Here is a 24,953-nt window from a genome sequence, read left to right as displayed (position 1 = left end):
TACATGTCTAGAGGAATCAAGGATGGCTTCACAGAGAAGACAGCACATGCGTTAAGACATAAAGTAGATTTTACTTAGGGATCATGCAGGGTAAAACATAATCCTCGTGGAATAAATATCATGTACAAATCTGGCAAATTCTGAGAACAGCAAATAATGGTAGCTTGTGATATAGTCAAAATTGCTTTGATTAAATACCCAAGAATGATTTGGTTTAAAATTAATATTTCTTGGCCACTGGTTTTCAAATAATAATTACCTTGGCATGCATGAGGTGATTTTCTAGTTTTTTTCTGTAAAGAATTTTATGAATTTTTCAGAATTTTCTCCTGTATTTTGCTATTTTATTTTTAAATTTAGGTTCAACTGGTTATTTCTGTTGATTTCCCTATAATGACAAAAAATTGGATAGCTTAACTAAATGACGATAATTGATTAGCCAGGGGAGGAAAATCCAACATAAATATTCAACAATGGGGCTTGACGCCTGTGGCTCAAGCAGCTAAGGCACCAGCCACATACACCCGAGCTGGTGGGTTTGAATCCAGCCTGGGCCCGCCAAACAACAATGCAACCAAAAAATAGCCGGGAGTTGTGGCTGGTGCCTGTAGTCCTAGCTACTTGGGAGGCAGAGGCAGGAGAATGGCTTGAGTCCAGGAGTTAGAGGTTGCTGTGAGCTGTGATGCCCTGGCCTGTACCCAGGGTGACAGCTTGAGGCTCTGTCTCAAAAAAAAAAAAAAAAAATCAACAATGGGATTTCATTAATTGATGTATTAATCATATTATTATATAGTCACATGGGCATGTTATGGTTAAATAATAAAAGCAAACAAAAAATACTAGACTACAATGAGTAAAGGAACAATGTAAGAACACATGTGATATGCTATTCTTGAGGTAGCCATCACTAACTCCATAGTGTATATCATTCCATATTCCTCATTTCCATAGGTATATTAAAACAAAAGGATATTATATAATAATATTTTGTAGTTTACCAAAATTAAATTAATTTCTGTGCCTCTGTTTGGATATTTGAGTCTTTGAAAATTTCTAATTGTTTTAATCAAACCTGAATCAGATTAAAAAAAAGTTTTTCAATTGTTGGTTATTTCAGTTATCCTAATACTGCCTTTACAAATAGTTGGGGAGGGCAAATATTCAGTAAGTGTTACAAAGTAGGTTTTAAAATTTTATTGTCTCATGTTTGTTGGAACATTTCTAATTAAAATAAAAACCTTAAATGTTTTATTATGAGAGAGTGATTTAGTAAATCAGAGTAAATTTATACATGTGGATCAAGGTTGAGAGGAATTCTATAAAAATAAAGACAGTTATGAAGGAAAGAATACAAGCAGTTTGAAAACTAAAAATTTACAATGATACTTAAGCATAACATAAAAAAGGGAAAAGGGTAAAAGTCTTAAAAATTTCAGGTTTTGGGTGGCGCCTGTGGCTCAAAGGAGTAGGGCGCTGGCCCCATATGCCAGAGGTGGCAGGTTCAAACCCAGCCCCAGCCAAAAACTGCCAAAAAAACCCAAAAACATTCAGGTTTTTCAGAAGACTTTCTATATGTATTCTTCTTCAGAAAGAATTAAGAATGCTCTTTAGGAGAAATTAAAGAACTTTTTATGTTAGGGAATTAAATTTAGTTATTCTCTGAACATTCAGTGAGTGGCAACTGTGTGTTAGACATTGTTGTGGACACTAGATATATTGTTCTCACTCTCATGACAGTTAAAATTTAGCTGAATTAACACTTTGGTCAGAAACTATTACATAAATTAGAGCCATTTTCCTATAGTGGGACATTTAAGTTGTTTTTAGGTTTGTTTTTTTTTCCTTTTCTTTCCTTTTTAGAGACCAGGGTCTCATTGTGTCACCCAGGCTGGAGTACAGTGGCATTTTCATAGCTCTCTTCAGGCTCAAACACAGGGCTCAAGCAGTGCTCTAACTTAGATCCCCGAGCATCAGGGACTACAGCCATATGCCAACACACCCAACTAATTTTTTCACATTTTAAAGAGACAGGGTCTCACTGTATTGCCAGGCTATTCTTAAACTCCTGGCCACAAATGATTCTCAACTCTATGGCCTCCAATAGTCCTGGGATTACAATATGAGCCACCACATCTGGCCTTGTTGAAGGGGTACTGCAGTAAATTTTTAAATTTCAGATTTAGGTGGTATTAGTTTTTGTTGTATGTGTTTTAGTGTACCTCTCACCAGAATCTTGTACATCGTTTGTGATAGGTAATTTCTGATCCCTCACCCTCCTCCCACCCTCTACTTTACTTAGTTTCTAATGTCATTATGACACATTATATATATCTTGTATATATATGTACACCCATCATTATGTTCTCCCTCTAAGTGAGAACACGAGGTATTTGTTTTTCCATTCCTGAGATATTTCACTTAGGATGATGGTCTCTAGCTTCATCCAAATTGCTGTAAAAGGTATTATTTCATTATGTCCTAAGCTCAACGTTTTCTTTCTTAAAATTTTCGTTGATAGTAGGAAAAATGTTTATTCTATATTCAGAGAACTATACTAGCTACTGTATGAAATTGTAAAATAGCTGTTATGGTTAACTTTATTCCTAAGTTTAAACATATGTTATGATTTCAAAGGACTATTTTTACCTTACTGCCACAAAAACATTTTTCTTACTTTCTTTCTTAACCAGGCATTACATTTTTGTTGGGAACAGAGTTTTAACTCTGGAGAGATAACATGTTGGTCCAGTCATCATTCATAGGTATAAATGTATACCAGATCCTTGGCAAGTAGGAAAGTTGTAGAGGACAAGAGTACTTGTTGGGGGCGGGGGTGGTGAGAGAAGAGTACAGAAATAGATGCTATGGACATACAGTTGTACTTCTACTTCATAATTTTGTGGTAATGGCTGTGTAAATTCTGAAATGCGAACACCTCTTATATTTACTTTCTAGGAATAATTATTTAAATTTTAAAAGACATATTTTATGATATTAAAGAGAGATACATGCCAGAATTTACAATGCAAAAATATTCATTAAATATAGATGGTGGTTATGTGAAAATAACAGAATAATAAGGCATATTTGATTACATTAAACTAGGTAACATTGTTAATCAGATGCTACCGTCTAATGATAATAGCTACTCTTTTTTTTTATTGTTAAATCATAGCTGTGTACATTAGTGCAATCAAGGGATACAATGTGCAGGGTTTTTTAAATTTATTTTTATTAAATCATAGCTGTGTACATTAGTATGATCATGGGGCACCATACACTTGGTTCATAGATCGTTTGACACATTTTCATAACACTAGTTAACATAGCTTTCGTAGCATTTTCTTAGTTATTTTGCTAAGACCTTTACATTCCACATTTACTAGGATTCACATATACCCTTGTATGATGCACCACAGGTGTAATCCCATTAATCCACCTCCCTCCACCTACCTCCCCCCTCCCTCTCCTCCCTTTCCCCCTTCTCCCTATTCTTAGGTTATAACTGGGATATAGCTTTCATGTGAAGGTCCTACATTAGTTTCATAATAAGGGTGAGTACATTGGGTACTTTTTATTCCATTCTTGAGACACTTTACTAAGAAGAATATGTTCCAGCTCCATCCATGTAAACATGAAAGAGGTAAAGTCTCCATCTTTTTGTAAGGCTGCATAATATTCCATGGTGTACATATACCACAATTTATTAATCCATTCGTGGATCGATGGGCACTTGGGCTTTTTCCATGACTTAGCAATTATGAATAGGGCTGCAATAAATATTCTGATACAAATATCTTTGTTATGGTGTGATTTTTGGTCTTCTGGGTATATGCCCAGTAGAGGGATTACAGGATTGAATGGCAGATCTATTTTTAGATCTCTAAGTGTTCTCCATATCTCTTTCCAAAAGGAATGTATTAATTTGCATTCCCACCAGCAGTGCAAAAGTGTTCCCTTTTCTCCACATCCACGCCAACATCTCTGGTCTTGGGATTTTGTGATATAGGCTAGTCTCACTGGAGTTAGATGATATCTCAAAGTAGTTTTGATTTGCATTTCTCTGATGAGTAAAGATGATGAGCATTTTTTCATATGTCTGAAGACCGTGCACCTGTCTTCTTCAGAGAAGTTTCTCTTCAAGTCCCTTGCCCAGCCTGCGATGGGATCCCTTGTTCTTTTCTTGCTAATGCGTTTGAGTTCTCTGTGGATTCTGGTTATTAAACCTTTGTCGGAGACATAACCTGCAAATATCTTCTCCCATTCTGAGGGCTGTTTGCTTGCTTTACTTACTGTGTTCTTGGCTATGCAGAAGCTTTTTAGTTTGATCAAGTCCCAATAGTGTATTTTTGAAGCAGCTTCAATTGCCTGGGGGGTCCTTCTCAGAGTTTTCCCTGCACTCTCTTCTAGTATTTTTATAGTTTCATGTCTTAGGTTTAAATCTTTAATCCAGTGAGAGTCTATCTTCGTTAATGGTGAGAGGTGTGGGTCCAGTTTCAGTCTTCTACAGGTTGCCAGCCAGTTTACCCAGCACCATTTGTTAAATAGGGAATCTTTTCCCCACTGAAGGTTTTTAATTGGCTTGTCAAAGATTAAATAACAGTAATTAGCTGGATTCATCTCTTGGTTCTCTATTCTGTTCCAGACATCTACTTCTCTGTTTTTGTGCCAGTACCATGCTGTTTTGATCACTATCGATTTGTAGTATAGTCTGAGGTCTGGTAGCGTAATTCCTCCTGCTTTGTTTTTATTTTTGAGTAATGTCTTGGCTATTCGAGGTTTTTTCTGATTCCATATAAAATGAAGTATTGTTTTTTCAAGATCTTTAAAGTATGACAGTGGAGCTTTAATGGGGATTGCGTTGAAATTATATATTGCTTTGGGTAGTATGGACATTTTAACAATGTTGATTCTTCCCAACCATGAGCATGATATATTTTTCCATTTCTTAACATTCTCAACTATCTCTTTTCTTGGAGTTTCATAGTTCTCTTTATATAGATCTTTCACGTCCTTTGTTAGATAAACTCCCAAGTATTTCATCTTTTTGGCACTACTGTGAATGGGATAGAGTCCTTAATTGTTTTTTCAACTTGACTATTTTTAAATATATAAAGGCTACTGATTTATGAATGTTGATTTTGTAATCTGAGACACTGCTGTATTCCTTGATCACTTCTAAGAGTTTTGTAGTAGAGTCCCTAGTATTTTCCAGATATACAATCATAACATCTGCGAAGAGCGAAAGTTTGATCTCTTCTGACCCTATGTGGATACCCTTGATCGTCTTTTCTTCCCTAATTGCAGTGGCTAAAACTTCCATTACAATGTTAAAGAGCAATGGAGACAATGGGCAGCCTTGTCTGGTTCCTGATCTGAGTGGAAATGATTCCAATTTAACTCCATTCAATATATGGGCTGTGGGTTTGCTGTAGATGGTCTCTATCAGTTTAAGAAATGTCCCTTCTATACCAATTTTCTTAAGTGTTCTGATCATGAAGGGATGTTGGATGTTATCAAAAGCTTTTCTGCATTGATTGAGAGGATCATATGGTCTTTGTTTTTTAATTTGTTTATGTGCTGAATTACATTTATAGATTTACATATATTGAACCAGCCTCGAGACCCTGAGATAAAACCAACTTGGTCAATTTGTTTGATATGTTGCTGGATTCTGTTAGAATCTTGTTGAATATTTTTGCATCTATATTCATTAGTGATATTGGTCTATAATTTTCTTTTCTTGTTGGGTCTTTTCCTGGTTTGGGGATCAGGGTGATGTTTGCTTCATAGAACGTGTTGGGTAGTCTTCCTTCTTTTTCTACCTTTTGGAACAGGTTGAGTAATATAGGTACTAATTCCTCTTTAAAGGTTTGGTAGAATTCTGATGTAAAACCATCTGGTCCTGGGCTTTTCTTTTTGGGGAGATTTTGTATGGTTGATGTTATTTCTGAACTTGATATGGGCCTGTTCAGCATTTCCACTTGATTTTGGTTAAGTCTTGGAAGGTGACGTGCTTCCAAGTAACGGTCAATTTCCTTCAGATTTTCGTATTTCTGAGAGTAAAGTTTCTTATAATATTCATTAAGGATTTTTTGGATTTCTGAGTAGTCTGTTGTTATTTCATCTTTGTTATTTCTGATTGATGAGATTAGAGATTTTACTCTTTTTTTCCTGATTAGGTTGGCCAAAGGTTTATCTATTTTGTTGACCTTTTCAAAAAACCAGCTTTTTGATTTATTGATCTGTTGTATTATTCTTTTGTTTTCAATTTCATTTAGTTCTGCTCTGATTTTGGTTATTTCTTTTCTTCTACTGGATTTGGGGTTGGAGTGTTCTTCCATTTCCAGTCTCTTGAGATGTCCCATTAAGTTGCTTACTTCCTCTCTTTCCGTTCTCCTGAGGAAGGCTTGCAGTGCTATAAATTTCCCTCTTAGAACTGCCTTTGCGGTGTCCCAGAGGTTCTGATAGTTCGTGTCTTCATTGTCGTTTTGTTCCAGAAATTTGGCAATTTCCTTCTTGATCTCATCTCTGACCTAGCTATCATTCAGCATAAGGTTATTTAACTTCCATGTTTTTGTATGTGTATGCAGATTCCTGTTGTTACTCATCTCAAGTTTTATTCCATGATGGTCCGAGAAGATGCATGGAATAATTTCTATTCCTTTAAATTTACTGAGGTTAGACTTGTGACCTAAGATGTGATCGATTCTGGAGTAAGTTCCGTGGGCTGATGAGAAGTATGTGTATTCAGTTTTGTTGGGATGAAATGTTCTGTAGATGTCTGCTAAATCTAAATGCTGGATGGTTAGATTTAAATCTAGAATTTCTTTATTCAGCTTTTTGTTGGAGGATCAATCCATCACTGCCAAAGGAGTGTTAAAATCTCCGGCTATTATAGAGTTGGAGGAAATCAAGTTGCTCATGTCTGTTAGAGTTTCTCTTATAAATTGAGGTGCATTCTGGTTGAGTGCATAGATATTAATAATTGAAATCTCATCATATTGAGTGTTACCCTTAACAGATATGAAGTGACCATTTTTGTCCTTCCTTACTTTTGTTGGTTTAAAGCCTATTGTGTCCGCAAATAAAATTGCAACTCCTGCTTTTTGCGGTTACCATTTGCCTGAAATATGGATGACCATCCTTTCACCCTGAGACTGTATTTGTCTTTTAAGTTAAGATGTGACTCTTGTATGCAACAAATGTGTGGCCTGAGTTTTTGTATCCAGTCAGCTAACCTGTGTCTCTTTAGAGGGCAGTTTAAGCCATTCACATTAATGGAGAGTATTGATAAGTTTGGTGAAATTTGGGGTATTGAGTTTTTCAAAAGTCCAGTGGGCATTTTTAATCCTTTTGCCATCGTGGAAGTTGGAGTTTGATCAGAAGTTTCTGAGTGAGTTTACTTTTGTAGCAGAGGATTGGGTTGGTTATTTTGGAGGATAGGTCTGAGAATATCCTGAAGAGCTGGTTTGGTTATGGCAAATTTCTTTAGCATATGTATGTCATTAAAGTATTTAATTTCTCCGTCATAAATGAAACTCAGTTTAGCTGGGTACAAGATCCAGGGTTGAAAGTTATTTTGCTTGAGGAGATTAAACGTTGATGACCGCCCTCTTCTGGCTTGAAAAGTTTCAGCAGAGAGATCTGCAGTCATTCTAATGTTCTTCCCTTTGAAGGTAATAGATTTCTTTCACCTGGCCGCTTTGAGAATTTTCTCCTTCATATTAACTTTAGTGAAGTTAATTATGATATGCCTGGGGGATGTCTTATTGGGGTTGAGTCGTGCTGGGGTTCTGAAGCTCTCTGCTATCTGAATTTAAGGTTCTCTAGGCATGTCTGGAAAATTCTCTTTCATAATTTCATGCAGAAGGGCCTCTGTGCCCCGTGAGGCCACTTCATCTGTTTCAGGAATTCCTATGAGTCGGATATTTGCCTTCTTTGAGTTATCCCAGAGCTCTCTGAGTGAGTGATCCATTTTTGCTCTCCATTTCTCTTCCTCTTTGAGAGTTTGGGAGCGTTCAAAGGCTTTATCTTCGATGTCGGAGATCCTTTCTTCTGCTTCGTCCATTCTGTTGCTAAGGGATTCTACTGTATTTTTCCTATCTTTGAGGGCTGCAAATTCTTGTTTCAGTGTGTCTAAGTGTTTGGTGGTTTTGTCTTTAAATTCGTTAAATTCTTGAGAGAGCTTTTGAATTTCTCCACGAATTCCTAATTCCATTTTGTTAATCTTTTTTGCCATCCAAATTCTGAATTCGATTTCTGACATCTCAGCCAGTTGTTTGTGAATGGGATCTTCAATTACATCTTCCGTATCTTTCCTTGGGGGGTTGATCTATTCTGGTTATTCATGTTACCAGAGTTTTTCCGCTGATTCCGCCCCATGATTGTTTTACTCCCTTTGATTTTCCTCTGGTGTTTTGTCGAGGACCCGTACAGTGCTGTGGCCTGAGAAACTGGGGCCCTGTTTGGTGTAGAGGGGCCAAGTGGTTCTGTCTTGTTTTCAGCTGGTTTCTGTGTGACCCTAGTGAAACAGTTACTCTGGGTTGAAGTCTCAGGGGGCCTGTGTTTCAGTCCCAGGTCTGTTCCATGGTGGTTGCCATCTGAGAAGATGCTCGGCCTCATCTGGTTGCCCAGGAAGACAGGAGGAGAGGCTATGGGATATCTGGGGGTGGGCCTTGTTATTGCTGAAGACGGCTGTTGCTCTGCACCTCTGAGCACCACCGCTCCAGTGTAATTCCCTCTCAGCCGACTATCGTCTTCTTGCTCCTTTGCTACAGAGTCAGCACTGGCCAGCTGCATTCCAGGTCCTGTCTACACCTCTCGAGAGTTCACCCAAGAATCTGGACTCCTGGGGGGGCAGGTCTCCAGATCACAGAGTGAGAATGGAGGGGAGTGTTAGGAGCTCAGAGTTGCAGGTCGTAACACCAAGCTCATTGAGACCAAATGAACAAATAAACAGATACAAAGGTTACCAGGCACATGGGCCCATAGATACAGAGACAGACGGAAACACATAGACATGCAGGCAACAGCCACGACAACAGCAATATAAGAACAACTGCAATAAAAATAGTGATAATGGTAAAATAATTGAAAGAAAGAAAAAAAAGAGAGAGAAAAAAGTGGTGTTAGAAGGAATGTTAAATGAGAAGAAAGAAGAAATTAAAATTAGAAGACATAGAAATAGAAAATATATCTATATAAAAAGTAATAATAAAAAATTATCGAAATCTCCTCTAAGAAAATGGTGAGGAGAAAACAGACAAAAACAAAACAACAACAAGCAGAACAACAAAGAAAACCCCCACGAAAACCAAAACAAAACAAAAAAAAAGGCACCAGCTACAAAAATATTCTTGTGTGTAGAAATGTACCTATATTTATCTATATGTCTGCTGTAGGGATCAACTTTTGTAGGAATATATTCATACTGCAATATACTTTCTGGACACCAGGTGGCGCTGTGAGTGGTTCCGAGACTTATACCTGGTTTACAGTTTATACCGTTACCATGGTAACCACCTTCCATGGCCAATCGCCATTTTGGAGTTTCCGTAAAAGTTTGTTGCCTAAGAATTGTGCAACCTCGGCTGTTCTTTTCCAGATAGCACTTGCCACCAACTTTCCCACTCAGTGCAGGTGTCCATGCTTCCTAAGTCCCTCCACTCTGTTCCCAGGTTCCCCCGCAAACTGGCAACTGCAGTCAACCATAAGGGGAGTGGTGCTGAGTTCGTGCGGTCGTTGGCGGGCTCGCGGCTGTATCTCGTGTAGCTGGTTCCTGCGGCTTCAGCAGCCAAAGCCGGTCCGTGGCTTCAGTAGCTTCGCGGCTCCAGAAGCCAAAGCCGGGTCCTAGGCTTCAAGCCGGTTTCCGTGGTTGGAGTGCTCGGTGGACTTATTCTGAGTTTTATGGTTCAGAGTTTCCCTATTGGATGGGCGCCCGCCAGTTCGCCGCGCAGCCTGAACCGCCAGCCCCCTCCATCACCTGGGGGAAAGGTGCCTGCCCTTTTGGGTAGTTCAAAATGTCTGTTTCCCAGGCAGGATCCCTTCCCTTCAATTGTCCAACAGTTTGCCCAGCTCCCCTTGGTTTTGAGTGGCTCTCCTTTCGGATGCCTCCCTCAGTTCAGGATTAATTATTTGTCAATTGGATTTTGTCAGCATTTACAAGCTGCTGACCTCCGTAGGGGAGGGGTCTGCTGGCCAGCACGGCCGAGCAGGGAAGAATCTCTACAACAGAGTCTGTGATTTTAAATTACCCCTCATGTATAGCAAACCGCCAGTTCGCTGTCCACTCCAATAATCCACACACAGGGAAGGTCCAGACCGCCTTTCCTCTCACCTGGTGGCTTGGGAGAGGTAGGCTACACGTCCATCCTGTCCGACATCATGCTCCACCTCTATCAATGTGCAGGTTTCATATACAATCTGAAATATTCTCATGAAACTGTTCAAAGTAGCCTTCATGGCATTTTCTTAGTTATTGTACATAGACATTTGTATTCTGCATTTAGTAGGTTTCACCTATACCCATTCTAAGATGCACCATAGGTGTGGCCCCACCCATTACCCTCTCTCCACCCTAACCTCCCCCCTCTATTCCCCTCCCTTGGCCCTTTCCCCATATTCTTGTGCTATAGTTGGGCTATAGCCGTCATATAAAAACTATAAATTAGCTTCATAGTAGAGCTGAGTACATTGGATACTTTTTCTTCCATTCTTGAGATACTTTGCTAAGAAGTATATGTTCCAGCTCCATCCATGGAAACATGAAAGAGGTAAAGTCTCCATCTTTCTTTAAGGCTGCGTAATATTCCATGGTATACATGTACCACAATTTGCTGGTCCATTCATGGGTAGATGGGTACTTGGGCTTCTTCCATGATTTAGCAATTATGAATTGGGCTGCGATAAACAGATGTCTTTGTTATATTGTGATTTTTGGTCTTCTGGTTATATACCTAGTAAAGGAATTGTAGGGCCGAATGGCAGGTCTATTTTTAGATCTCTATTTTTAGATCCTTCCAAGAGTAATGTATTAGTGTGCATTCCCACCAGCAGTGTAGAAGTGTGCCCTTTTCTCCACGTCCACGCCAACATCTCTGGTTTTGGGTTTTGTTATGTGGGCTACCTTTACTGGGGTTAGGTGATATCTCAAAGTAGTTTTGATTTACATTTCTCTGATGATTAAGGATGATGAGCTTTTTTTCATGTGTTTGTAGATCATGCGTCTATCTTCTTTAGAGAAGTTTCTCTTTAAGTCCTTTGCCCACGCTGAGATGGGATCACTTGTTCTTTTCTTGCTAATATATTTGAGGTTCTCTGTGGATTCTGGTTATTGAACCTTTATCGGAGGTATAATGTGCAAATATTTTCTCCCATTCTGAGGGCTGTCTGCTTGCTTTATTTACTACGTTCTTGGTTGTGCAGAAGCTTTTTAGTTTGATCAGGCCCAGTAATGTATTTTTGATACTGTTTCAATTGCCTGGGGAGTCCTCGTCATAAAATATTCACCCAGGCCGATTCCTTCAAGAGTTTTTCCTGCACTTTCTTCAAGTATTTTTATAGTTTCATGTCTTAAGTTTAAATCTTTATACAGTGAGAGTCTATTTTAGTTAATGGTGAAAGGTGTGGGTCCAGTTTCAGTCTTTTACAGATCACCCAGCAGTTCACCCAGGCACCATTTGTTAAATAGGAAATCTTTTCACCACTGAATGTTTTTAATTGGCTTGTCAAAGATCAAATAACGGTAAGTAGCTGGATTCATCTCCTGCTTCTCTATTCTGTTCCAGACATCTACTTCTCTGTTTTTGTGCCAGTACCATGCTGTTTTGATCACTATCGATTAATAGTACAGTCTCAGGTCTGGTAGCGTGATTCCTCCTGCTTTGTTTTTATTTCTGAGTAATGTCTTGGCTATTTGAGGTTTTTTCTGATTCCATATAAAACGAAGTATTATTTTTTCAAGATTTTTAATATATGACAATGAAGCTTTAATAGGAATTGCATTAAAATCATATGTTGCTTTGGGTAGTATAGACATTTTAACAATGTTGATTCTTCCCAGCCATGACCATGGTGTTTTTCCATTTGTTAACATCTTCAGCTATTTCTTTTCTTAAAGTTTCATAGTTCTTTTTATAGAGATCTTTCACGTCCTTTGTTAGATAAACTCCCAAATATTTCATTTTCTTAGGCACTACTGTGAAAGGAATAGAGTCCTTGACTGTTTTTTTGGCTTGGCTATTGTTGGTATATATAAAGATACAGATTTATGGGTATTCATTTTGTAGTCTGAGACATTGCCGTATTCCTTGATCACTTCTCAGTTGCCTTGTTTTTTTTCTGTCAAGAGAGAGTTCTACCCTATGCCCTGAGCATAGGGCAATGGCATCGTAGCTCTCTGTAACCTCAGACTCGGGCTATGGGCATCCTGCTGCCTCAGCCTCTGAAGCTGCTGGGATTACAGGCTCTTGCCGCAGCGCCCGGCTGGGTTTTTCCATTTTTTTCCATGAGTCGGGGTCTCACTCTCGCTCAGACAAGCCTCGAACTCCTGAGCTCAAGCAATCCTCACTCCTCAGCCTTGATCACTTCTAAAAGTTTTGTAGTAGAATCCCTAGTGTTTTCCAGATATATGATCAAGTCATCTGCAAAGAGTGAAAGTTTGATCTCTTCTGAACCTATGTGGATACCCTTGATTGCCTTTCTTCCCTAATTGCAAAGGCTAAAACTTCCATTAGAATGTTAAAGAGCAATGGAGACAATGGGCAACCTTGCCTGGTTCTTAATCTAAGTGGAAATGATTTCAATTTAACTCCATTCAATACGATATTCGATGTGGTTTGCTATAGGTGGCCTCTATTATTTTAAGAAATGTCCCTTTGTATCAATTTTTTTTTTTTGTGGTTTTTGGCCGAGGCTGGGTTTGAACCCACCACCTCCAGCATATGGGACTGGTGCCCTATCCCTTTGAGCCACATGTGCCGCCCTTTACCATTTTTTTTAAGTGTTCTGATCACCAAGGGATGCTGGATATTATCAAAAGCTTTTTCTCCATCAATTGAGAGATTCATATGGTCTTATTTTTTAGTTTGTTCATGGGCTGAATTACATTTATAGATTTACGTATATTGAACCAGCCTTGAGAACCTGAGATAAATCCCACTTGGTCATGGTGTATAATTTTTTTGTTGTGTTGTTGGATTCTGTTTGTTAGGATATATATATTTTTAATTAATTTATTTTTATTGTTAAATCATAGCTGTGTACATTAGTACAATCAAGGGGTACAATGTGCTGGTTTCATATACAATCTGAAATATTCTCATCAAACTGTTCAACATAGCCTTCATGGCATTTTCTTAGTTACTATATGTAGGCATTTGTATTCTGCATTTAGTAAGTTTCGCCTGTACCCATTCTAAGAAGCACTGTAGGTGTGGCCCCATCCATTACTCTCCCTTCACCATAACCTCCCCCCTCCATACCCCTTCCTTGGCCCTTTCCCCATAGTCTTGTGCTGTAGTTGGGTTATAGCCTTCATGTGAAAGCTATAATTTAGCTTCATAGTAGAGCTGAGTACATTGGATGTTTTTTCTTCCATTCCTGAGGTACTTTGTTAGGAAGAATATGTTCTAGCTCCATCCATGGAAACATGAAAGAGATAAAGTCTCCATCTTTCTTTAGGCTGCATAGTATTCCATGGTATACATGTACCACAATTTGCTAGTCCATTTGTGGGTGGATGGGCACTTGGGCTTCTTCCATGACTTCGCAATTATGAATCGGGCTGCAATAAACATTCTGGTACAGATGTCTTTGTTATATTGTGATTTTTGGTCTTCTGGGTATAAATCTAGTAAAGGAATTGTAGGATCGAATGGCAGGTCTATTTTTAGGTCTCTAAGTATTCTATAAACATCCTTACAGAAGGAACGTATTAGGGTACATTCCCACCAGCAGAGTAGAAGTGTGCCCTTTTCTCCACATCCACACCAACATCTCTGGTTTTGGGATTTTGTTATGTGGGCTACTCTTACTGGGGTTAGGTGATATCTCAAAGTAGTTTTGATTTGCATTTCTCTGATGATTAAGGATAATGAGCTTTTTTTCATGTGTTTGTAGATCGTGCGTCTGTCTTCTTTAGAGAAGTTTCACTTAAGTCCCTTGCCCATCTGAGGTAGGATCATTTGTTCCTTTCTTGCTAATATGTTTGAGTTCTTGCTAATATGTTTGAGTTCTCTGTTGATTCTGGTTATTAGACCTTTATTGGAGGTGTACCTGCCAGTATTTTCTCCCATTCTGATGGCTGTCTGCTTGCTTTACTTATTACTATGTTCTTGGCTGTGCAGAAGCTTGTTAGTTTGATCAGGTCCCAGTAGTGTATTTTTGATACTGTTTCAATTGCCTGGGGAGTCCTCCTCATAAAATATTCACCCAGGCCGATTCCTTCAAGAGTTTTTCCTGCACTTTCTTCAAGTATTTTTATAGTTTCATGTCTTAAGTTTAAATCTTTTATCCAGTGGGAGTCCTAGTTAATGGTGAAAGGTGTGGGTCCAGTTTCACTCTTCTACAGGTTGCCAGCCAGTTTACCCAACAGCATTTGTTAAATAGGGAATCTTCCCCACTGAATGTTTTTAATTGGCTTGTCAAAGATCAAATAACGGTAAGTAGCTGGATTCATGTCTTGGTTCTCTGTTCTGTTCCAGACATCTACTTCTGTGTTTTTGTGGCAATGCCATGCTGTTTTGATCACTATCGATTTATAGTACAGTCTCAGGTCTGGTAGTGTGATTCCTCCAGCTTTATTTTTATTGCTGAGTAATGTTTTGGCTATTCAAGGGTTTTTCTGATTCCATATAAAATGAAATATTATTTTTTTAAGATATGACAATGAAGCTTTAATAGGAATTGCATTAAAATTATATATTGCTTTGGGTAGTATAGACATTTTAACAATGTTGATTCTTCCCAGCCATGAGCATGGTATGTTTTTTCATTTGTTAACATCTTCAGCTATTTCTTTTCTTAAAGTTTCATAGTTCTCTTTGTAGAGATCTTTCATGTCCTTTGTTAGGTATACTCCCAAACATTTCATCTTCTTTGGCAGTACTGTGAAAGGAATAGAGCCCTTGATTGTTTTTTTGGCTTGGCTATTGTTGGTATATATAAAGGCTACAGATTTATAGGTGTTGATTTTATAGCCTGAGACAATGCTGTATTCCTTTATCACTTATAAAAGTTTTGTAGTAGAATCCCTAGTGTTTTCCAGATATATGATCATATCTTCTGCAAAGAGTGAAAGTTTCATCTCTTCTGACTCTATGTGGATACTCTTGATCGCCTTTTCTTCTTTAATTGCCATGGATAAAGCTTCCATCAGAATGTTAAAGAGGAATGGAGACAATGGGCATCTTTGCCTGGTTCCTGATCGAAGTAGAAATGATTTCAATTTAACTCCGTTCAATACGATATTGGCTGTGGGTTTGCTGTAAATGACCTGTATTCGTTTAAGAAGAGTCACTTCTATACCAATTTTCTTAAGTGTTCTGATAATGAAGGGATGCTGGATATTATCAAAATTTCTGCTTTAATTGAAAGAATTATATAGTCTTTATTTTTTAGTTTGTTTATGTGCTGAATTAGGTTTATAGATTTACGTTTATTGAACCAGCCTTGAGATCCTGGGATAAATCCCACTTGGTCGTGGTGTATAATTTTTTTGATGTGTTGTTAGATACTGTTTGTTAGGATCTTATTGAGTATTTTTGCATCAATATTCATTAGTGATATTGTTCTATAATTTTCTTTTCTTGTTGGATCTTTCCCTGGTTTAGGGATCAATGTGAAGTTTGCTTTGTAGCATGTGTTGGGTAGTATTCCTTCTTTTTCTATATTTTGGAAGAGGTTTAGTAATATAGGTACTAGTTCTTCTTTAAAGGTTTGGTAGAATTCTGTCGTAAAGCCACCTGATCTTGGGCTTCTCTTTTTAGGGAGATTTTGTATAGTGATGCTATTTCAGAACTTGATAAGTGCCTGTTCAACATTTCCACTTCATTCTGGCTAAGTCTTGGTAGGTGGCTTACTTCGAAGTGTTGGTCGATTTCTTTCAGATTTTCATATTTCTGAGTGTAAAGTTTCTTGTAATATTCATTAAGGATTGTTTGAATTTCTGAGGGTTCTGTTATTTCATCATTACCATTTCTGGTTGATGAAATTAGAGATTTTACTCTTTTTTTCTTGGTTTGGTTAGCCAAAGGTTTATCTATTTTATTGGCCTTTTCAGAAAACTAACTTTTGGATTTATTGATCTGTTGTATAATTCTTTTGTTTTCAATTTCATTTAATTCCACTCTGATTTTGGTTATTTCTTTTCTTCTGCTGGGTTTGGGGTTGGAATGTTCTTCCTTCTCCGGTTGCTTGAGATGTCCCATTATGTTATTAACCTCCTCCTCTCTTTTCGTTTTCTTGAGGAAGGCTTGCAGTGCTACAAATTTCTCTCTCAGGACTGCGTTTGCAGTATCCCAGAGGTTCTGATAATTTGTGTCTTCATTGTTGTTTTGTTGCAAAAATTTGGTGATTTCCTTCTTCATCTCGTCTATAACCCATCTATCCTTCAGCATAAGGTTATTTAGCTTCCATGTTCTTGTGTGATTATGCAGATTCCTATTGTTATTGAGTTCAACTTTGATTCCATGATGGTCTGAGAAGATGCAAGGAATTATTTCCATTTTTTTTAATTGCTGAGGTTCGATTTGTGGCCTAGGATGTGGTCGATTTTTTAGTATGTTCTGTGGGCTGATGAGAAGAATTTGTATTCAGTTTTGTTGGGATGTAGTGTTGTGTAGATGTCTGTTAAGTCCAGATGTTGAATGGTTAAGTTTAAATATAAAATTCCTTTTGCTTACCGTCTTTTTGGAGGATCTATCCAGCATTGCTAAAGGGGTGTTAAAATCTCCAACTACTGTGGAACTGGAGGAAATCAAGTTGCACATATCTGTTAGAGTTTCTCTTATAAATTGAGGTGCATTCTGGTTGGGTGCATAAATATTAATAATTGAGATCTCATCATGTTGAGTATTACCTTTAACAAATGTGAAGTGTCTATCCTTATCCTTCCTTATTTTGGTTGGTTTAAAGCCTATTGTGTCTGTGAATAGGATTGCAATGCCTGCTTTTTTCTGCTTTCCATTTGCCTGGAGTATAGATGACCATCCCTTCACCTTGAGTCTAAATGTGTCTTTTAATGTAAAATGAGATTCTTGTATCCAGCAGATATCTGGCTTGAGTTTTTGTATCCAGTCAGCCAACCTGTGCCTCTTTAGAGGACATTAAACCATTCACATTAATCGAGAATATTGATAAGCCTTTCAAGAGTCCGGTGGACATTTTTAATCCTTTTGGAATTTGATCAGAACTTTCTGGGTGGGTTTACTTTCGTGGTGGAGGATTACACTGGTCTTTATGGAGGATTGGTCTAAGAATATCCTGGAGAGCTGGTTTAGTTATGGCAAATTTCTTCAACAAGTGAATGTCATTGAAGTATTTAATTTCTCCATCATAAATGAAACTCAGTTTAGGTGGGTACGGAACCTTGGTTGAAAGTTATTTTGTTTTAGGAGATTAAAAGTCAATGACCATCCTCTTCTAGCTTAAAAGGTTTCAGCAGAGAGATCTGCAGTTATTGTAATATTCTTGCCCTTGTAGGTGATGGTTTTCTTTCGTCTGGCTGCTTTCAGAATTTTCTCCTTCATATTAACTTTAGTGAAATTGATTATGATGTGTCTGGAGGATGTCTTATTCAGGTTGAGTTGTGCTGGAGTTCTGAAACTGTCTGCTATCTGAATTTCAGAATCTCTTGGCATGTCTGGAAAAATTCTCCTTCATTATCTCATGGAGAAGAGACTCTGCCTTGTGAAGCCACATCGTCGCTTTCGGGGATCCGTATAAGACGAATATTGATTTTCATCTAATTGTCCCAGAGCTCTTTGAGAGAGTGATCTGTTTTTACCCTCCATTTCTCTTCCTCTTTGAAAGTTTGGGAGCGTTCAAAAGCTTTGTCTTCAATGTCAGAAATCCTTTCTTCTGCTTGTTCCATTCTGTTACTGAGGGATTCTACTGTTTTTCTCAGATATTTGAGGGCTGCAGCTTCTTGTCTCAATTTGTCAAAATCTTTGGTCATTTGGTCTTTGAATTCGTTGAATTCTTGAGCTATCTTTTGGGTTACTGCTTGGAATTCTAGTTCGATCTTATTTGCTATCCAGATTCTGAATTCGATTTCTGACATCTCAGCTATTTGTTTGTGCATGGGATCTTGGGCTGTGTCTGCCCCATTGTTCCTTGGTCCAGTTGATCTACTCTGATTATTCATATTGCCAGAGTATTTCCCTTGATTTCGCCTCGTGATTGTTTTTTATCATTGCCTGTGGCCGTTCTCAGAGTTGGGTAGGTGTCTCTCCAAGATTAGACCCCAGCGGGATGACTCTGTTGTTGCTGAATCTTTGTAGGGAGTGACTCTGTGTAGCTTCTCTGGGGCTGCCCCATCCAGGGAGTTCTGGTAGTGGGAGCAGCTCCTGAGTGTGACACACCTGGATCCAGCAACAGGGTGGGGGGTGGTGCATACGGTTCTGGGAGTGCAGTGCGCCCACAGAGGGCCCAAGGCTCCTGCAGTCTCTGGCCAGGAGAAGGGCTCTGTGCAGAGGCAGGGAGGGCTCTGGAGGGCACACGGCTACCATAGTCCCTGGCCAGATGAGCAGCCCGGTGTGGAGGAAGGGAGGGTATAGGAGGGAGGATGCGGGGTTGTGCAGCTCACGGAGTTCCTGTTCAGGGCTTGCAGAGGCCGGGCAGGTATGGGTTTCGGGTCGTGGAGCCACTCATACGGAAGTCCTCTGGGCAGGTGCGGATCGCAGCGCAGCTGTTATGGAGGTCCGGGGAGGCGCCAATCGTGGGTTGCGTTTGTGGCACAGCAGTTTCGGAGGTCTGGGCGGGCGCCTGTTGTGGGTCGCAGCGCAGTTCTTCCGGGGATAATAGCTACTTTAAGGATTTTTTTTTTTTTTTTTCTAGAGACAGAGGCTCACCTTGGTCACCCTCATCAGGGTGCTGTGGTGTCACAGGTCAAGGCAACCTCCAGGTCTTGGCCTTAGGTGATTCTCTTGCTTCAGCCATCCTAGTAGCTGGGACTATAGACACCTGCCACAATGCACGGTTATTTTTTTGTTGCAGTTTGGCCAGGGCCGGGTTTGAACCCACCACCCTCTGTAATGGCGCTGGCACCCTACTCACTGAGCCACAGGCGCTGCCCTACTCTTAAGGATCTTAACTAAAGCTGAGAAAGGTTCTGTAAGTTGCCTGAGTTCATCTAGTTAGTATTTATGTAACTGGTATAGATTGTAGAGCAGAATTTTAACTTGGTTTTTAGTTAATACATCCTATTGTATAATGTAGTGAAGTATAAAATAATTTTTAAATTAGAAAAATAAATGGAGTCACAATAAACCTGTGGTTTCAATGAAACACAGGTTCAGTTTTCTACTGATAGGGAGCTCATGTACCAAGACAATTTTGATTTTGTTTTGTACTTACAGACTTTACCTCTGATATCAATTCATTTATTATGAATATGTTTATTTATAATTATATTGATCACAAGATAAACTTAACAAAAAATAAGCACAAATTCACTGCGCATTAGGGAAAAACAAACTTGTGTTTTAGATGGTACATGCAAGATTTAGCCAGGTGCTCTACAATTCTTGACAGTTTATTATGAAGACAAGACTGAAGGAGGTCAGATATATACGAAAGGTAGTTTCTCCAGGAGCAGAAGGAGCAGAAAGAGCAAAAGCCTCAGTTAGAAAGGAGTTCATAACATTGAAACAGAGCTAGATGAATGTTAGGGATGAAAGAGTTGGTGGTCTCCACCAAAAAGGCATCCAGAGGAGAGGGTGTTCCGGCTTAGGGACTTTAATTTTGACAAGTTCATCACTGTTATGGAATTAGATCTTTTTTAGCCATTTCACATTAAACCTTTTGATTGTAATTAGTTGTTTTTCTGCAGAAACAAATGTACATACCAGGTGGGCCACAGATTAAGTCTTTTGACAGTTTTAATTTCTCAATATAAGCAATATTGGCATTTTAGTTTCTTCAGTACTTGCTTGTGATAAGTTCATCCCTGAGAGAATGGTCGTGTGCTGCTGAGTCAGCAAAGCCAAGACTCAGATTATGCTTTATGGTCTGTTTACTAGAGTCCTTGTTACTTAGGGGTTTCTCTGCAGTTTTGTCTTTTTTCTTGTCACAGCAGACATAATATATATACTTCGTCTTTTTTTCTTTAAATTTTCAGAAAACATTTTTGAAAAATATATTAAGTAAAGTCTTAACTGGTTTTTATAAATGAGCACATTGAGAATTAAATTACTTGCTTGGGATTCTTTAACTTCTATAAAACTAAGTCTTTACAGTGAAATGTTTTCTTGATTTATTGATAAAAGGGAATTTGAATATGTGCTTATGGTTTGAAAAAGAAAAAAGGTAAAAATTTGAATAGTAACACATTTTGATTAACTCATTTATTGCTTTTTAATTTTTTGTTTAGTTCACAAAAAAGTATGTAAAGATCCCATTTCAAGGTAAGTTATCATTCTATTGTGACCTTGTCTTTTCATTGTAATTTTTACTGTAAAATAATGGTCAGCAAAACTTCTAAAATCCTTTTGCAACCAGTTTTCCATAATTTTTTTCAGTATAGAACTTAAATAAAACTAAGTTTAATAGTGTTTCATCTTAACATTTTTTAACAGCTACAAAGGGAGTCAAAATGTTTTATAATACACCAGCATTGAAAATAATACACTATTATTTTGATGACTCTCAGTCAAACAATATTAAAGGATTCATAGTGATTTTTTTCAGATTAACAGCTTTGGTAGATAGCAAAAATATTTTGGTATATATAAAAATGGATGAAAATAGAAACTATAAGGAAAGAAGCATAAGAAAAATGTCTAATATGTACATATTAAAGTGTTTTAATGTACAGACTAAGAAAGATTTTTAAATCATTTCTCATATGAGTAAGAAAATGTATGTGCTGGGCAGTGCTTGTGGCTCAGGGAGTATGGCACCGGCCCCATACACTGAGGGTGGCGGATTCGAACCCTGCCCTGGCCAAACTGCAACAAAAAAATAGCCAGGCGTTGTGGCAGGCACCTGTAGTCCCAGCTACTTGGGAGGCTGAGGCAGGAGAATTGCCTAAGCCCAAGAGCTGGAGGTTGCTGTGAGCTGTGACACCATGGCACTCTACCGAGGGTGACAAAGTTCAACTCTGTCTCTATAAAAAAAAAAAAAAGAAAAGAAAAGAAAATGTATGTGCAACTTACAAGACCCAGACCATTTTCTTACTCTCATTTCAACTAAAAATCTTCCAGAATAAGAAATGACACTAAGGAGAAAAAATAATAGAGAATAATCTCCTTGGATAATGAATTATAAAACGAATGAGGAAGAAAAACATAAATAACACTTTAGCTATGAACTAGAGAAGAGGAGGCTTTTGTTTCAAGATTGAAGATGTGATCAGAGTAACTTTAATTGGATTCTCCAGATACCTCATGTAAAGAATCCAAAACTAAGTTATGATAATGATTCTAGTGTTTAGATTATCACATATGTAATAAGACTATATAAAGCACAGAATAAGCATATTGATAGTTGTAAATGTTAATCAATTAGTATTAGTAATATTAGTAAATATTAATAAATTATTAAGGATTAAGATAATATTGGAAGAAACAAAAGGACATTTGATTTTTAAAGGAATAATTTCCGAAATGATAGTGGTTTATATAATATATAGTTGAAGACCTGCATAACAGAGAGTGCTACCTCTCAAATTCTTGTGATGTAGATGTCAAAAATAATATTTTAGGTTTTCATAGTTAGTGTTTGTACTTTTTTCAAATGTTGCTCTCTTATTTATGATTTTTTTAATCCCACAAGATTTTTAAAAGAAATTTTCAATTACTAATTATGGAAAAATAGTCTTTTTAGTGATAATAGGTTTATAGTTATATCATGAAGAAGAAAATGTTCTTCTCCAAGTCCTGTCCATATTTTCATATGCAATATGTTTTTAAACCAAGGCATGTGTATAAAAGGTTTTATGGATGGGAGCCTAAAGTTCTAAATCTTTACTCCTTTTCCATGCAGTTGAGGGAAAATATTAAATTTTCAAATTAGCTATTACGTTCGGTTGTTAGTAACAGTCGCTTAAAGAAAAGTTTATTTTGCCTTCACATGGAAGAAATCTAGAGGCATGCTGAACTGATATGGTGTTTCCTTGGTCATCAGGGTCCAGGGTCTTTTAGTTTTCTTCTCTACCATCCCTAACACATGACTTGTATCCTCAAGTTTGTCTTGTGGCTGTTGTGGCTGCTAACTCCATCATCATGTTAGCATGTCAGGCATAAACAGGAGGAAGGGGAAAATGGTGGAAAGATCACATGCTACCTATTTCATGCCCCTTTTAAGGAGCCGTTTTGGATGTGCATGCCACCAGACTTCTGCTTATGTTTATTAGCTAACTAGTCATATGATCACTCACCTATTTGCAAAGGAAGCTAGGAAATAGAGTTCTTAAAAGCTGAGTATCTTGCTTCCCTTAATAAAATTAGGGTTCTCTTACTAAGGACAAAGTGGGTAAGCAACTTCTGCTTTCAGCTAGCTGCTGTATCTCTGTAACAGAATTGACCACATATTGGTGGAAGATTTGGTAATGAGGTGTACATTTTTCTCATGATGGTATTGAATTCCTTTTTTTAAGAAGAGAAACTTTAAATCAGTGTTTGTTAAGAAACTTTAGCTTTCAATTCAAAAGTTTGGAATAATAAGTCTGCTATAAGCTTTATGAGGAGGAAAGGCTGAGCAGATTTTTCTGAGGCTTCTCATTCCTGTTTTCTTTTAATTTAATCTGCTTGTTTTTGTTGCCAGTTTACTGATAGTTTTCAGATTGGGAAAGTTAAAGAAGAGAACGGCTGGTTTAGGAACATTGAGATGACTGGTTATTTGATCCTCATTGTAAAATAATTTCATACTTTAATGTTCATACTCATGTGAATGCTAGGGGTGGGGGTGGGGGTGGGCTGTTAAATGGAGATTCTGATTCAGTAGATTTAGGCTGGGGTCTGATATTCTGCATTTCTAACAAGCTTCATGGTAATGCCAGTATTACAGGCTAGGGACCCACACTGTGAATAGCACAGTTCCAGGCAGGCAAAAGGCAAGGATAAAGCAGGGAGGAGTATTGAGAGATTTGTTTCAAATAGGCACCCATATTGGGCTTATACTTAACTGATATATTTGCATTCCTGGTTTAGCTGCTTGCTTTCTTAAAGTTGAACTAGATGACTTTCAGGACTTCTTTAAATCAGTTTTCTATGTTTCTTTGAATTAAAAAAAGTCTTCAGAAGAGATTCCTTTGGATCACTAAGAGGGAGAAAGACTAATAATTTAGAATGATTACCTATGAGTTTTAAGAAATAAAACCTGTAAGAATTTTACAAGAAATATCTTCATAGACCAATCAGAACTTTGTATTATTCTTGAGACACTTTTGACAGTGGCTTATCTGTACATGTATAGTGGAATGTAAATGTTTTGGGAGAAGAAAGATGGACAGAAATTGGCTTAAGATAGCATTTGGAATCTTACTTTATAGCATTGATCAAGTAGAAAAGATGGAAATATATAATTTTTAAAGTTTTGTGTACTTTATTTTCTGCATTGGTAGACTGCTTTTTTTCTTTTGCTAGTAATTTCAAAATTCCTATTGAGAAATCTGTCTAGACAAGGTTTTTATGCTATGGATATTTAAATTCAAATTTATCTTTTTGGGATATAACTGAAATGATAAACTATGAGAGACTAAATCTCTAATTATTATTTAATAATTACTTAGCTCTTCCTAATTGTAATGTGATTTCTTTTTTTTACTCTAATAATACTGCTTGGGGTATTTTAGCTAAATTTAGTGAAATATATTATAATGTATGTTATATTTATATTATTTTTTAAAAACTTTGCATATAATTCTTTTAAAAAATATATAATATATTAAGAAGTGTCATATAGTGCTTAGAGGCTATAATATTAAATAGGTTAATTTTTAAATTGTTATCTTTTATTTGTTTCAGTATCTCTGAATGAGGTTTCCTTGCTAGTGGATACCACACATTTAAAAAGGTTCGGGTTATGGAAAAGTAAGGATGATGATCACAGTAAAAGGAGTTCTGCTATCCTTTTCCTCTGGGTTGCTTCAAATTATCTTCAAGAGATTCAGACCCAATTAGAAAACTCTATATTAAGCCATCAGTGTGAGTATAAAATGATTTCTAAATTTTTGGCAAACCTGAAAAGTCATATGAGTAAAGTAGTTTTCTTCTAAAATAATTCAATACATTGTAATTATTTCAGTGAATTGAAATTAATTTCATTGAATGAGAAATAATCCTGTTACTGTATTATATAAATTATTGCCTACTTAATTTCTGATAATTTTATTCAAGTGAAATTATCTTCTAAAATAAAAATAATACCTTAAAGAAATCTTAAATGTTGTTTACTTTGAAAATAAAAAGTTCCTATACTATAAAATAAAGTAATGCCTATCTTTTAGTCAGTTGTCACCCTTGATGACCTGATGGGTTTCTTGACATTGTTTCATAATGAACTGCTATAGAGTTGATCAGTAACAAATTTCTTATATATCATTTCTCAAAGACTGGATTGAATAATTTTCTTTATGTGCCTACAGTACCTATTTACGTAATATGCATTTTGAGATATTTTCTAACTTTGTTTAGTTTCCAAATTGTAAAGGAATTTGGTTTAGAATTGGATAAGTCACATTAATAAAGTTCTTTCTTACCTCTTTTTAAATTTTTTTTTTGCAGTTTTTG

At 37.3% G+C, this 24,953-nt stretch overlaps 1 protein-coding gene across 6 annotated transcripts in view; it reads left to right on the top strand.

Annotated features, from left to right (window-relative positions):
• The window catches only part of SENP7 (SUMO specific peptidase 7), a 183,558-nt gene that overhangs the window by 134,218 nt on the left and 24,387 nt on the right, over positions 1-24,953 (top strand). For all 6 annotated transcript variants that reach the window (XM_053565518.1, XM_053565522.1, XM_053565521.1 and 3 more), the window contains 2 exons: positions 20,594-20,627; positions 24,189-24,368. In XM_053565518.1, coding sequence (XP_053421493.1) covers positions 20,594-20,627; positions 24,189-24,368 — 214 coding nt within the window. The remainder of the gene's footprint in view (positions 1-20,593; positions 20,628-24,188; positions 24,369-24,953) is intronic.

The sequence above is a fragment of the Nycticebus coucang genome, chromosome 16 (assembly GCF_027406575.1).
Source record: "Nycticebus coucang isolate mNycCou1 chromosome 16, mNycCou1.pri, whole genome shotgun sequence".
Taxonomy (NCBI): domain Eukaryota; kingdom Metazoa; phylum Chordata; class Mammalia; order Primates; family Lorisidae; genus Nycticebus; species Nycticebus coucang.
This window is presented reverse-complemented; position numbering and strand designations above follow the sequence as displayed.